Raw genomic sequence first — 14613 nt, 5'->3', positions numbered from 1 at the left:
GGCAATTCACTTGTTTTGAACAATATATATATATATTTGGAGACCAATTAAACATATGTACAACAAAGTCTTCACACTATAGACATTATAGGTATATCATAAACACTACATAAGTAGTTCTCTCCTTGTCAAAAGTCCACTTAGGCCTATTCAATTACTTTAGAATTTCAGTTGACAATCTTCTCTATTACTATCGCACTAGTATTCTGTGCGTGATTCACTTACAATTATGGTGTGAGTTACCATAATTGTGTGGTCTTCTTTCTTCTGAAGATCCTCTGTTCCTTTTGTCAAAGATGCACTCAGACTGATTCAGTTACCTTAGAACCCCGCTTTGATGGAATAAATTATTATTTTTATCTACATTTCTACTCTTAGTCTTACTTTAACATATTAAATGTCAGGCCTATCACTTCTGTGGTACTTAACTTTTCCTTTTGTAACTTTACTTTCTTCTGCTATTATCTGTCTGCTGCTTTGCGCTTGTCTCACGCTATTTATATCTTTATCACCTAATCGTCTGTCTGCTTTATATATTCTTGACGTTAGTGTATTGCATTTGACATTCAATAGTCTCTACATCAATGAATTCTTAACAAAACCTCCTACAATCACCTGCTTTTAATTCTTATTGTAACAAAAACTAAACAATAATAAAATATTCACTCATAAAAACAAATCAGTCAATAACATCTAAACTAAACAGTCTTTTATATCATGACAAATACCTTTGGAACTGCATATGGGGACATGATAAGTATGTGGCCTAATGGGAATGTTATGATTTCAATATCTTTATCTGTCTTTGTCATGAAACAGACATTTACTTAAGATTTGGCTGAAAACTTGTGAACTTCTGGCTCATGAGTTTTTATTAACTTCAAATAATTGTCTATTATCTTGATAATGGTATAAGGAGATATGCCCAGCTTCATTAAAGTGGCTTTTCAGATCAAAATTTTATGAGCAGAGAAATGATGAAAAGCAAAAAGAATTACAAGCCTGCACTTTTAAGTGACAAATACAATTATGACAGCATTTTAATCAAACAGTGTGAAGTAAAATAACTTTGAGGTGAATAATAAGATATATAGGGTGAAATGTAAAACATAGAAAATTTGATAAACTAGCCTACTGCTGACGTAAAATCAAGTGTCAGACAGAGAGATCCTAATGAAGTATTCTGTGAAATGTGTAAGGAACAGTCATCCATGCAAAAGTGAAAATTTACTTGAAGACAGTGAAGCCAAGCAGAAACCAAATGTATCTCCTTGGTAAAATTCAGAACTGATATACAAACATTCCAAGGATAAAACTTCCACAAGTTTATATACATAGGAATAATAAGAAATACAATTTGAGATTAAAAGGTTAAAATTCAAGGAATTTGTGTACATATATTTAAAACATTAAAATCCACAAATGAACAACGTTTTATAATACACAATTAAAATCTCTATTTAAACTGATCAACAGTTGTAAATCTCACTCTTCATGTTTCAAAGTGGTTTAATATCATCTTAAGGAATGTAAAAAACAGTTACTCTGTGCTATATAAGTACAAAAGCCATGGTCATGTGACTACTAGTTTACAATTCAAAAAGAAGATCAAGCCATCTAACCCTTCATACTTATTTAAAATGAAGTTATTTTTGCTGTGTTTCATTATTTTAATGGTTTCTCTAATATTTCTAGCAGTCATATTATTTGGTTGAGCCAAAATAACCATTTTTTTCCCACTGGATGATATGTCCAGTATAATTTACATGTTCAGCTGAGGCAGAGTTTTCACTTTTGTTTTTAGCATTTCTCTTATGTTCATTTATTCTAAATTTTAGGTTTCTTCTAGATTCCAATGTTGTTCGTTTGTGGATTTTAATATTTTACAATTTGAGATGTCCATCTAAGCTATCAACAAGTTGAACAGGGTGAGAGACAGTTCCTTTCAACTTAAAGCAATGTAAGATCAATAACTAATTTATACTAGTAATAATAAAAACAAGTGTTCAAAACCTTTGATTACTTTCTTGGCTAGAAGACTTCAAAACCTCTTGATTAATAATATGGCAATCAATAAACTATTAAGGATACAGGCTAACCAAAAAAATACACGATATAAGAAAGTTACTAAAGCAACTGCAACATGTTACAAATATATATTTATTTTGAAAAACTTAACAAAAGTATAAAGTTTTATGTTCATCTAAGTGAAGCAATCCTAAGAAATAGGTAATTTCAATTTGTACTTGTTTAAAAAATTATATTCTCTTAGTAAAAAAAATATCATTATCTAAAAGCTTCAGATTCAGAGCAGCAGATGATCATTCTACAAGAGCTTAGTAAAAAAAATACTATTATCTAAAAGCTTCAGATTCAGAGCAGCAGATGATCATTCTACAAAAGCTTAGTAAAAAAATACCATCATCTAAAAGCTTCAGATTCAGAGCAGCAGATGATCATTCTAAAAAAGCTTAATAAAAAAATACCATTATCTAAAAAGCTTCAGATTCAGAGCAGCAGATGATCATTCTACACCAAAGCACAATAAAAGAATATGATCACCTAAACGGGGTGGTGACAAACTATGGACCCCCCTATATCCTAAAAAACAAATGAAAACTTATCACAATCCAAATGGTTAGCAAGAATTAATGCTATCTATTAGTGATGACAGCAGGCAAGCCCAGATTAATGCTAGGAAATTAAAACAAACTTTTATTGTTTTTGTATACCATACTTAAAATCAGTATAGAGAATAGAAGTCTCCTGCTTTGTGATTGCTGTTAAAATATAAATGTCATATAAGGCTATTCAAATGTATAATTTTCGATGTATAACCAGCGGAAAATAGGGGGGGGAGGTCTTGCAGCCCTTGAGGATGTTAGAGGGGCACACTTGTGGCCCACAGACACAAAGCAGTGTGGTGTGTGATTATTCTACACTACAGTTAAAGCAAAAGAAAATCAACATCTAAATGCTTCCAATACAGAGCAAGAAATTATAACTAAGCAAAATAGAAAAATAGTATTATGCCATAACCACCACCACCAGACAGCTTTAAATGCACACAAGCATTCATTCTTAAGCTGTTTCTGCTGACAAACAGTTTTCACAAAACTTACAAAGATTCTTCTTTCTGTCTGCTTTCTCCAGTCTGCAGCAATGGTACCACAGCTGGAGGGTGAGCTGAGACTGAACGTTTTCTGGGACTGATTGGCTTTTCCTCACGAAACAATGGCCTAAACATAAAATTTAGTTCACAAGCATGACCCGAGTTTAAAACCTGACACACACAGACAGCGGACAACTTACATTTTGGGCGTGTATCAAATTTGTTCAACTACTAATCAGTAAGTTACTGAAAAGGAAAAGTTTTAGATTCTGTAACGAACAGGCATTTTTAAAACTAAAAGCTTTTGTAAAAAAAAATTAATTAAAAATAAATTCAAATAAAACTATATGACATGTTTATAAGTACATAAACTGTATTCATAATTCACCACAACAAGCTTCACTTGCAGATAAAGCAAGAAAGACTCCAACTTTAATAAACACCTTTAAATTGCAGATATACAGTTAAAAGGAGTATAATGCTGAAACAATTACACAATAAATAATTTATTAAAACAGGAACTAGTAGTAAGAACATCAAAACATGTATAGTCATTTTAGGGCTGGTTCTTGTTTTAATAAATTATTTATTGTGTAATTATTTTAGCATTATACTCCTTTTAATTGTATATATTGCACAAGTTCCATTTTAAATTACATTTATCTTTAAATTGGTTTAATATTTTACTGAAGATTACCAATCTTATTTTAAACTTACTTTAAAACATATAATAATGGGTATCTGCTAAAACATAACATATAAGCATTAATATAAAACATTTGATATTTAGTTAATTTGTAGTATTCAAACATATCCAACATTAATTACAATAAAAAGTAGTTTCTTAAACCTTATATTTTCAAACATTAATGTACAACATATAAATAAGCACAAGAGTGAACGAATATTTTCCATAAAACAAAAAAAAATTACACAAAATCCCATAATGTGATATTTCTATTGTATTAGTGTTATTTTCTATTTGTATTTGAAAATGCCATGAGTAAACTAAGCAAACTGTTAAGTTTCTTTATTTCTTACTTTTATTTATATTTAGCCATTTAAGTAAATTATAATTTCAGTGCTGTTTGAGACTGTTTTCAACTTAGTAATGAAGACCACAAGTTATGTTTCATAACTGTGTATAAAAGTATTACACTTACAATTGATTATAAAATTTATTTTGTTTACAAATATTGGGATTATAAGTCTCTTGTCTGATAAGCTCATATACCTTGTACTTACACATAAATTTCATGACATTTAACCAGTAACTGAAGGAGACAGGTATTTTTTAAAGTATAATACAGTATTAAACATGCTAAATACTTGAATGTAGCACCTGAAAACTAACCTTACTATTACATACTCTTGTTGGTCTATTTTTAAATACCAAATAGTTAAATACTGTCCTCATGAGCATCAAATATTATATTTCTTACTGGTGTATTTTCATTGTAAGATGCAACAAAGAAATGGCTAAGAGATTATTTGTTTGAATCAGTGGATGAAAGAATGAACTACCCATAATATGCAAGAAAACAGACTGTGTTAATTTTAACCAGAATGTTTTAGGTTAGGTGTAGATACTATATCTGTCCAGCTAAAGTCTAACTCACAATACAATGAGATTCATGGGGACTTTGAAATATGTTTACTAATGCACATAAAGCCTAATCTGTAAAGAATATTTACACTATTTCCTTTGTTAAATCTTATAATCTTCGTATTTTAATCATAACCAAACTCAAGCGTAGATGAGAAAAAATTTTAATAATTCTTTTTTTGCTTTTTTATCATATGGAGTAAGGCAAATGATGTCTGTATAGAAGGAATTTCCCATTCTATTGTTTTGGTTTGATACTTATTCCATATTATCAAATTGTTATGGGCTTACCTAACAGCTCCATTGAAAATTATTGTTTATGCCTTACCAACTTTAATAACTTTTACTTTATCTATATAATTGTATTAATATTCATTTGATAGAATTTATTTTTGAATGTTCCTTAATTTATATAATAATTCCCACTAATGTATTTTAAGTTTAAACTTAGTGACATCTTAATGTAACAAAAAAATAATAATAATAAAGTTGCAGGTTACTCCAGTTTTTTAAAATTCCACCATGGGTAAGTCTGATTTCATGAGCATATTAAATTCCCAATTAAATGAAATTTCAAGAAAAGAATATTTTAACATCACAACAATGTAGCAAAATACAGCTGTGTCAAAGAAAATGATGTAAAGATATGTCATTTAAATTAGTTTTTAAAATATATAATGATACAAAAGTCTTACTTAATAAATTCCCTCATAGCACTTCTGACTTTACAATTCTACAGAAAATTATCATTCCTGTTTGACAGGAAGTGCTAATATGAAGATTTTTTTTTTTTATATTATTTTGGATAGAACAAATTAAGTCAATATCCACCTTGACATGGCAATCAGAACATCAGTAGAAAGAGGACTATCCCCTTCCACGGGTTTTCCTTGAATCAAGGGGGACTGCTCTCCATAGAAAGGTGTCCCCTGGGATCTAACACGGTACTCATCAGCCTTTTTTATCCGTTCTACAACTTCAGAATACCATGGGTTTGTTTCATCTAGCAGTTTTCCTTCAGCATCCTTACGAAACAAAATGTAGACTGACTATGTTAGCTATTTCAAAAACTGATAGTGAAAGAGAAATGTTAGGTGCTTTGAAATTGAACAAAATTAATTAAATAAATAAACATGAAACATCACAAATAAATCTGTTACCCTTAGTTTATGGGTTTTCTTCCAATTGCCATCCACATAGACATAAGATGAAAATGGTCGAAAATTGGACTTGTATTCTGTCCTCTTCTCTCTTTTCCTAAGTAGTTAAGATTGAAAAAATTAATAGCCATTCTGAACTCAGGTTAAAAGTTCAAAACATTTAATACATTCTTTTGCATCTTGAGTAGGTAACAATTACTTCAACAAAGAAAAAGCAACTAATATTAAGGTTATATTAATTTCTAATTTAACTTTTTCACTTCTCAAAAATCAATAAATCAACTCTCCACATACTTCCAGTAACAGCTCTTGCTAAGATATTATAAAATAACTTTAACTAATGACACAGAGAAACAGAATCTAGAACATAAATCAATGGTTCTACCTGAATAGACTTTATTTTAATTAAGCTAAACGAAATTTTAAAAGCAGAAACAATTATCTCTCTATTTACTCCCATTACATCCATTGAGGACGCCAGCATTCAATAAAATAATAGAAGCTCCTTGGCTTGCTGAGTTATTGTATCCATTAAAAGAAACTAGTAACTCTTTTAAATATTTTAGTGTGTCGGAAGAAGTAAGTGTCACCATTTCATAAATCAATCAATTAGTAATCTAGCTTTTTGAAACCCTCCACTTTAATAAACAAAGAAAATGTCCACAACCTTATGGCTTTAATCTTCTTCAATTATAATTGGAAAAAAATCCATTCAAATGCAGATAAAATTCAAAGAATAGAAAGCAAGATCATTTAAGCTAATAGGAATCCTTTTAATTTACTCTTTTTTTTCTCAATCCCTGTAAATAATAAGAATTCAGTACTACTTTTGTGTAAAATCAAATAAAAAAGTAATTATTAAAACATGGACTTGTCTGTAAATATACCACTTTGTGCTCTATAGCTTCTCATGTATCAGATTTAAGGAAGAGAAATAGCCCAGTAGCCTAAAACAAATTCTCAGAGCATTCAAGTAAAATTTCATTGCTCCAAAACTTACTTTGGAATAATTCTAAGAACTATGAACACCACGGCATGGTTATGTTTAATAAATGTATGTAACAGCCAAATATAAAACAAAAATTATTATCACACTTCACAATGCACTACATGAAATTATAAACCAAGGGACTTAATTTCAAGTTTTTTCTTACATTTATCTCCCTTACTTTAGTTTTTATGATAAATGGATTCTTTGGTGAATTTTATCTCTGGTGCAAATTTTGGATGTGTTTTATGTAACTTATATAGTTTTAGCACATAAAATTTCATCAGATGCATCATGTTTACAGGTCTCATAAAACTAATGCAGTTTAGAAAAATGGTAGGTATGAACTAAAATGTCTGGCTTATCCTGAGATTACATCAGAAAAGCATGACAACTAGATGAAGACACATTTTCAGAATGTAGAAGGCCAAGTAAAATCACAACTAAGTCTCTGCTGATGCCAATTAGGTCAAACAAATACAATTATCCATGAACTCACTGGGTGTGTGTTTCAGTAGAGATTCAATAGGATATAGGATAGCGTGCATGCATGTTATATTGGAACTGTCTATGTCACTGCTGCAACTGAGGACACTAAAATCTGGTGCTGAACTACTGCCAGTAGCCAAGAAGGCAGAGAGAAGCAAGAAAGTAAGGAGTAAAAGAAAAAGGAAGACAGTAGCTCAACTTGTTTCACATTCAAAGATGGAAAAACAAAATCTACATAAGCAGTAATTGTCTACTTGATATATGTATCGGAAGAGAACAGAGTACAGACAGATATGTTAGAGTATGAATAAACAAAAAATAATTAGTAAAGAGGTTGATGATTATATGTTTATCCAAACATTTTCTCTTAATGAATATAACAAATATGCTTTTGTTTGTATTTCAAGTCTTTCTCTCTTCATTCAAACCCTTACTGTAATCATTCCTAAGAGTTGGATAAACTTATGAGATACAGCTCATTCAGTATAAATTAGTGTACGCAACCTAATGACACAATATAGTTTTATCCCATCTCAAAGATAGGTCATGTGACAATTGCAGCAAAACATAATGTCACAGACATGCCTTCAAATATAGTGACGTTCAATATCCTATATGTGGAAAACATAGTTTGGATTAAGAAGTATTTGTCCATTAATAGCCAATTGAAAGTTGAAATATTTTCAGCATTATTAAACTAGATAAAACAATCACTCAAACATTTTTCTGAGAGATACCTCTAAGCATCTTCCAGAAATATTAATTTTTGGAATCCAAAACTAACATGCTTTACATTACCACAAAAATTTAAACTACTTGCTCACAGAAGCAGTTTTCATACAAAATATCTTGTAACTTTAGCTTTAAGAATAATTTGTTCATTTAATCAAGTCTGGCTTTTAAATTGTGCTTGTGAATACTTTTGTTCTGATTTCATGTTATACTGTACTTGTACACAAACCCTAAAAAAGTTACATTTATAATTTGTATTAGTATATTGTTAATTCTTCATTAGTAAATGTACAGACAAGTTCAGTATTCTATGTTAACAAAAAGTAATGTCTACCAACCTGAATTCATGAAAAAGGAATAATTCACAATTTTAAGTTAATCATTTTATTTTATTTTTAAGATATTGATATTTTTTTGCAAAACCCAATTCATTTCACATACTTACTTTTATAAATGACAAAGCATTACACACATTACTATAGTATTTCCCAGGGTCCCTTTATACGATTATAATTTCTCAAAATGCTACACAAGTTTCATAAACATCAGTATATGAATTTTATCCAATTTTAAGGATACTATGCTTGAGTTTCTTTTGTACATGTTTTCAAACATAATGGAGGTGGAAAGTTTTTTTTTTATTTGTAAACAAATTATGCAATTCAATAACTTTTATTTAATAAAAAATGGTTTCATTTTTGCTCATAGGAAAGGAAGAATGTCTGCAAGTCAGGACAAAAAGAGTCTTAATTGCAAGGGGAATGAGGCATTTGGATGTGAGAAAGGAGTTGTTAGAGAAAGAAAATAGCATAAACCCTAATAACAAGCAAGGAGGAAAAAAAAATATATAAAGCAATACCAAGAAATGGGTTCCAGGAGTGAAGAATGGGCAACATTGAAGGATACAGGCAAAAGATAAGGAAAGAAACATAACTGAGAATGATATCCAGAAAAAGATTTGAAGGTGAAGGTCATTTTTCGAATGGTAAGGCTCTACCCAAAGCAAACCAGGTTAAATTCATAGTCCAATAGATCATTTCTGACTGAGGAGAAAGAACTTCAGCTGATGGAATCTGAGTAGGAGGCCCATTAAGCATGTGGTAATCCACAACCTGTCAAAAACTGGCTGCAATGTTCTCAAAAATTAATGAGCCTCCAGAAGCCACAACAGAAATAAGGCCTTTGTAAGTAACATCAACACCAAAAAAATGTACTAAATAGAAGTCACTGTCACTTGAGAATTCTTGATGAAAAACTAAATCCCATGAAATACAAAAGTCAAAGCAAATGAAAACTAAAATTTTGTTAACAAATGCAAATGTCAACAAAGTGAACTCAGACAAGAAAAACATATCTGTTTAATGCAATGCTGAGGAGAAGAATTAAGTTATCATGAGTGCAAGTGAATAGGGAGAGTTACTGCACGTGCAGGTTGTGTCACCCTCCTATTAGTGAGAGACTTTTGTCACATGATGATGTCTTCATGCACCAGTGCATTCATGTTAAAACAGATGAAATTATGTGGAAGTTGCCTCAAGACTGGTGGCATGCAAATCTTTTATGCAGACACACAACAAAGATAGCTATTCTGTGTGAGAAGATGAGTTATCATCTTGCACACAAGTTTTAGTTGTAGGATTTTAAAAATGTTTTTGACCTTAAATACTACACCATATAATTTCACAAGTACTTATAAGAATATGTGATTTGTACAATAAACTGTGCCCCTGCTGATACTTTGAGGTAAACAGTGAAACTTACACATAATTATACTTTGAATTACATTTCATATAAAAAAAATTTGATTAAGGAGCCAACTTTAGCTTTCAAAATAAAAGTTTTCTAAAACTTAACTTTTCACAAATCATTCATAAATGTATCACACTTCGAAAATATCTCATAAGTCAATCTACATGTAGTTAAATGTGTCGATTTATTCTGCAAACTTCACCCATCACACTAAAGAAAGGAACTGAAAATTGTGCTAACTCTTCAGTCAATGGGTTATCTAGTATTTCTGTATATAAAATATGATAAAAGTCAAAAAGTAGTGAAAAAAAGATTCCAGATAAAGCATTCAAAATTTTATCAAAATAAAGTAAAAAGCTTAGTGCATACATTTATTGAGACGGAAAGCACATGTAACAAACCACCATGTGATCATTCTAGGACCAGGGAAGGTATATTACAAGCTATACCGAGACACAAGTAATGTTCAGGAATTATCTCCAAAAATTAGTTATAGCAACAGTTTAGTTACTGTATGTACAAAGAATCCAACTATTAAACCAGTTTCATTTTTAAAAGACGTTAGGTTATTAGACATATATCTTGTACAGTAAAAATACTCTATTTTAGTATATGATTATTGGAATTTGTGCATTTTATGACAGAATATGGAAAATTAGTTTTAATTAATTCATCTACAATAAAGAACTGAGTACACAATTACAATTCACAATTACTAAGAATTACTTTATCTGTCATTTTATTCTTCATTACCCTTTTTTTTAGTACTTTATATATTCTCCATCTGATAGCCTAAATTCTGTAAATTTATCCATCAGCAATTATTTCATGAAAGTAGAGCTTGTTTGAAAATTCAAAATTGTCTTCAATGTTTTGTAGAACCTAGCTATAGTATCATGTCAGGTATTGTCTGTTTGGGGCAGTTCAGGTTTTACAAGACTTAGCATGTCTGGAAATCAATACAAATCTACCTTATATATAGACTTGAACATTTTGCTAGAAACTTGTCATTATAATAAATTATTTTCTGACCTTGAACTTGTTTGCTCTTCACCATTCTGCCCTTCTTGTGAATCAGAGCTCCTATCTAATGAAAATTTATATAAACTGACCTCAACAGAATGACATTAACTTCAAAAAAAATCAATGTTTGAAAAATAATTCAATAACTTACAACTTTATTTGAATAGCTATATAAACAGAGAAATAATTAGGAAATTAACAAATACTCCTGTTTTAGTTACAAGCTTTTTTATAATATTTTAATAAAAATATGAATTTCTATGTAAATGTGAAAGCTTAAAAAGTGGACTTTATCAAAATAGCCTTTGTGAGTTACAGAAAATTGTGAAAAAAAAAGTTCAGAAAGTCTTAAGAATATGCATTTAACTGATAAATATGAATTAGTGGTGTATCTATTATTTGAAGAAATAATTGAACATTACTTTGAACCAAAGTACATCCAACCAAGACTCAAACCATGCCATACGGATGTTCCCTACACTATTAAACCTTCTTCAATAGCTTGCACCAGGGATTCTCAAACTGTGGTACACGTACCACTGGTGGTTCGTGGAACTAATGTTGGTGGTACATGACACAATTAATATAAAAAAAATCATGAAATTTGTAATAAGCCCATTTTGAGCTCACTTACAGACTCACCCTCTACTTGCATAGACTCGCTAGTATTTTCTTCCCTTAAAATTGGCAAAAATGGTACCACATGTTTTTCAATTGTGCCAGAAAAAATAATCGCATCCTTCGCATAAATGGGTAAGTGTTAAAAATATGAATTTTTTGCTAACTAGGTTTTTTATCTTTTTTTTAAATTAGGTCTGGGTTTGTAAATTTTAAAAAATAAACAAAAAGTGGTACACAAGCATGAAACATTTGAGAACCAATGGCTTACGTTGTTAGAACAACTTGCACAGGATCAAATATTTTTTTTCCCCACATTTGTACTCCAACATCTGTTGCAATAAATATTGAAATGAGACTCATTAGACCAAACCACAAACTTTCAGTCAATCACTATCCAATGTCCACTGTTTTGTCATGAGCACCAATGAAACTATGTTCTCCCACTTGCATACAAATTATCTGGATTCTGAAATGGTTGTTCACTGCCATATGACAGTTTTTGCACTGTACAGTTAGAGATATTCATACCTTGGCCACTACTAAGGAATCAATCAACTGGCCCATGATCTGACACCTACTGCATTTTACAAATATGTCTAGTAATTTTCACTCTTGGCTAGTCACCGGTAATTGGCAGTAAAAGAAAGGGTTTTTAATAAAGATGTCCATTTACAGGCATCAGCTCCCACATCTCTTTCAATACTTGAGAAATCAATGCACTTACTCATTGTCTTGCAGACTCTATATCTCTGCATTTATAAGACTCAATCAATTATCCCACACATTACATGATCAGTCTATCATGCATGTGCAAATAGATTGGGTATTATACAAATAAATTTAGCCCCTAATGTAGTAGCCAGTCAGTCTATTTACTAAGAGAAATGTCTTACATTTTACCATCATCATGTTTTTACATTTATAATATCTTATGTCATTTCACATATTGATTTTAAAACTTGACAGTTATCAAATTTAGCTGAGACTGTAAGAATTAAACAAACTCTACATCAATATCCATGATACTGAAAGTGTGTCAATAGCTAAACTAATTATTTTCATGAATAACTTTACTGCTGCTAAATATAATTAAAAAGAAGTTGAGTTCCTAATACAGGAACAAACTTTCACATGATGCTGCCTAATAAATGATATGTGTGACAGATTGAAGAACACATTAGAAGTTGTCTTTTAGTTGGAAGACATTCAATTTGATAAAAGTTAAGTACAATTCTAAAATTTATAAATATATTAGAATAAAAAAGTTGGGATTTATCTTTCATCTGATTGTGAATTACATTTTGTTTGGATAAGCACTCCTTTTACTACAACATTAAGTATATTTATTATTTTACCACGAATAATAGTAACAGTGTTTTTCTTTTAATTTTCTTTGGTATCAATTTCAGTCTCAGGTGAGTATTTTATGTCATGTCTGCAAGAATATGACATTAATCTGATATACTGCCATTCTGTACAACTGAGATAAAATGCCAAAATACTAGTTCCAAAACACTTACTTTTAAAGGACAAACAAAATAGAGACCTTGCTACAGTTTTATAACTTTTCTGTGAATCAGAACAGAATCTCAGGAAAACCACTTTCTACAATCCTAACTTATCGTTATACCTTCTGTCAACTTTAATCCCGAGTAAGCTATCCTGTGTGCTTCAGTTAGCTCTGGTCCATCTCCAGGCCAAGCAAACTTTGATCGATACTCTGTTGCCTTGGGAACAATTGGTGCATCCCCAGTAAGTGTGGGATTCCTATGTAGCCGAGAAGGAGGATAGCTCTGAACCATGAGCTGTTGAGGAAAGATAACAAAAGTCATAAAGCTCTTGGATACAGAACATTTCATATGATGTAAATTGACAAAAGGATATTACAGACTAGGCTTATTTTCTCCCACTGCTCCAAGATTATGGTAACTAATTAAGTCACTCAGTCTTGAAAAATACAAAACATTAATTATAATTCTTATATTCAAGGTTAATATCCATTGATACTTAAGCCTTGCAAACATAGATAAAACCTAGCTGAACACAATTTAACAGTGTAATCAGATTTATACAGGTAATATTTACAGAACATACAAAGTTATGTTCTTGTTAGTCAAACAAAAATACTACTGACAACATTAAAATAATATTGTTGCTAAAGACATGGTAATCTTAGCTATATTACAGAAAATAAACATGTGAAGTCACATGTAATTTAAGGTTAAACTAATATTTAAAGTAAAATGAAAAGTGTGAGGTAGAAAACAGAATGAAAATATCAATCACTAAAAAAGGATTGTAGTAAATGAAGATAGTAAAAAGTTTAAAAGAAGGCAGTCATTTTCTATCATAGCTTTTCTACTATTAAGCTTGTTCTTTTATTAATTGAAATTATGAAAATTAGGTAGTATTGTAACCTCATGGAACATTCTTTACTTATCTAATAGAACAATACTCATGAGTATAAGCAAAAACATTAGCACCTTCTTATGGATGTGATCTTCAAATGTAACATTTGTATTTGTAAGTTATCCACCAATGCTCAAAACTATTTAGGTAGATGTGTGGTATTCCAAAACCCTAAGCAGATGAGGCACACAGTCATCTAACCATTGTAACAAAAACAGGTACATAGAAAGATAAGTGTGGCAATTTGTTTGCTGAATGAAATAGACAAGAACAGATGTGAAGACAACAAACACTTTAATGATGAAAACAGAAGGCTCCAGAAACAAAAGGTCATCATATAGCTGGTAAGATTGATTGCTGGAGGTTATGAAAGTAATAATTAAACAAAATAAAATGCTATAATTGATGAGAATAAAGTTATAATTTGAAACTGAACCTGAAGATGGTTGAATTACTTTTAAATTGTATGATCAGCAGCAGCACAATGCTAATTATAAAAACTAGAGATTAAAATATATACAATACTTTAACAGTAAGTCTTAGCTCTTTCATAGCTGAGTAAGATCTCTCTCAAAGCATGAAAATCACCTTCAAAGTTCATGTTTTCTTGATAAGTGACCAATCACATGGCAAATTCTAGGAATCTGATAATATTTTTCACCCCATGTAACAACTACACACCTGGAAAAAAGTTAAGCACCCCCAAATATTTTTCAGGATTGCT

General features: G+C 30.4%; 1 protein-coding gene across 4 annotated transcripts in view; it reads right to left on the bottom strand.

Annotated features, from left to right (window-relative positions):
* LOC106457196 overlaps nucleotides 1-14613 on the bottom strand; it is a 68374-nt gene that overhangs the window by 26553 nt on the left and 27208 nt on the right. For 3 of the 4 annotated variants that reach the window (XM_013916588.2, XM_022383033.1, XM_022383035.1), the window contains 5 exons: nucleotides 13111-13285; nucleotides 10869-10923; nucleotides 5879-5975; nucleotides 5550-5743; nucleotides 3123-3239 (listed from right to left, as the gene is read on the bottom strand). In XM_013916588.2, the coding sequence (XP_013772042.2) occupies nucleotides 3123-3239; nucleotides 5550-5743; nucleotides 5879-5975; nucleotides 10869-10923; nucleotides 13111-13285 (638 nt within the window). The remainder of the gene's footprint in view (nucleotides 1-3122; nucleotides 3240-5549; nucleotides 5744-5878; nucleotides 5976-10868; nucleotides 10924-13110; nucleotides 13286-14613) is intronic. The other variant, XM_022383034.1, reaches the window with a different exon arrangement.

The sequence above is a fragment of the Limulus polyphemus genome, unplaced genomic scaffold, assembly GCF_000517525.1.
Source record: "Limulus polyphemus unplaced genomic scaffold, Limulus_polyphemus-2.1.2 Scaffold302, whole genome shotgun sequence".
NCBI lineage: Eukaryota > Metazoa > Arthropoda > Merostomata > Xiphosura > Limulidae > Limulus > Limulus polyphemus.
This window is presented reverse-complemented; position numbering and strand designations above follow the sequence as displayed.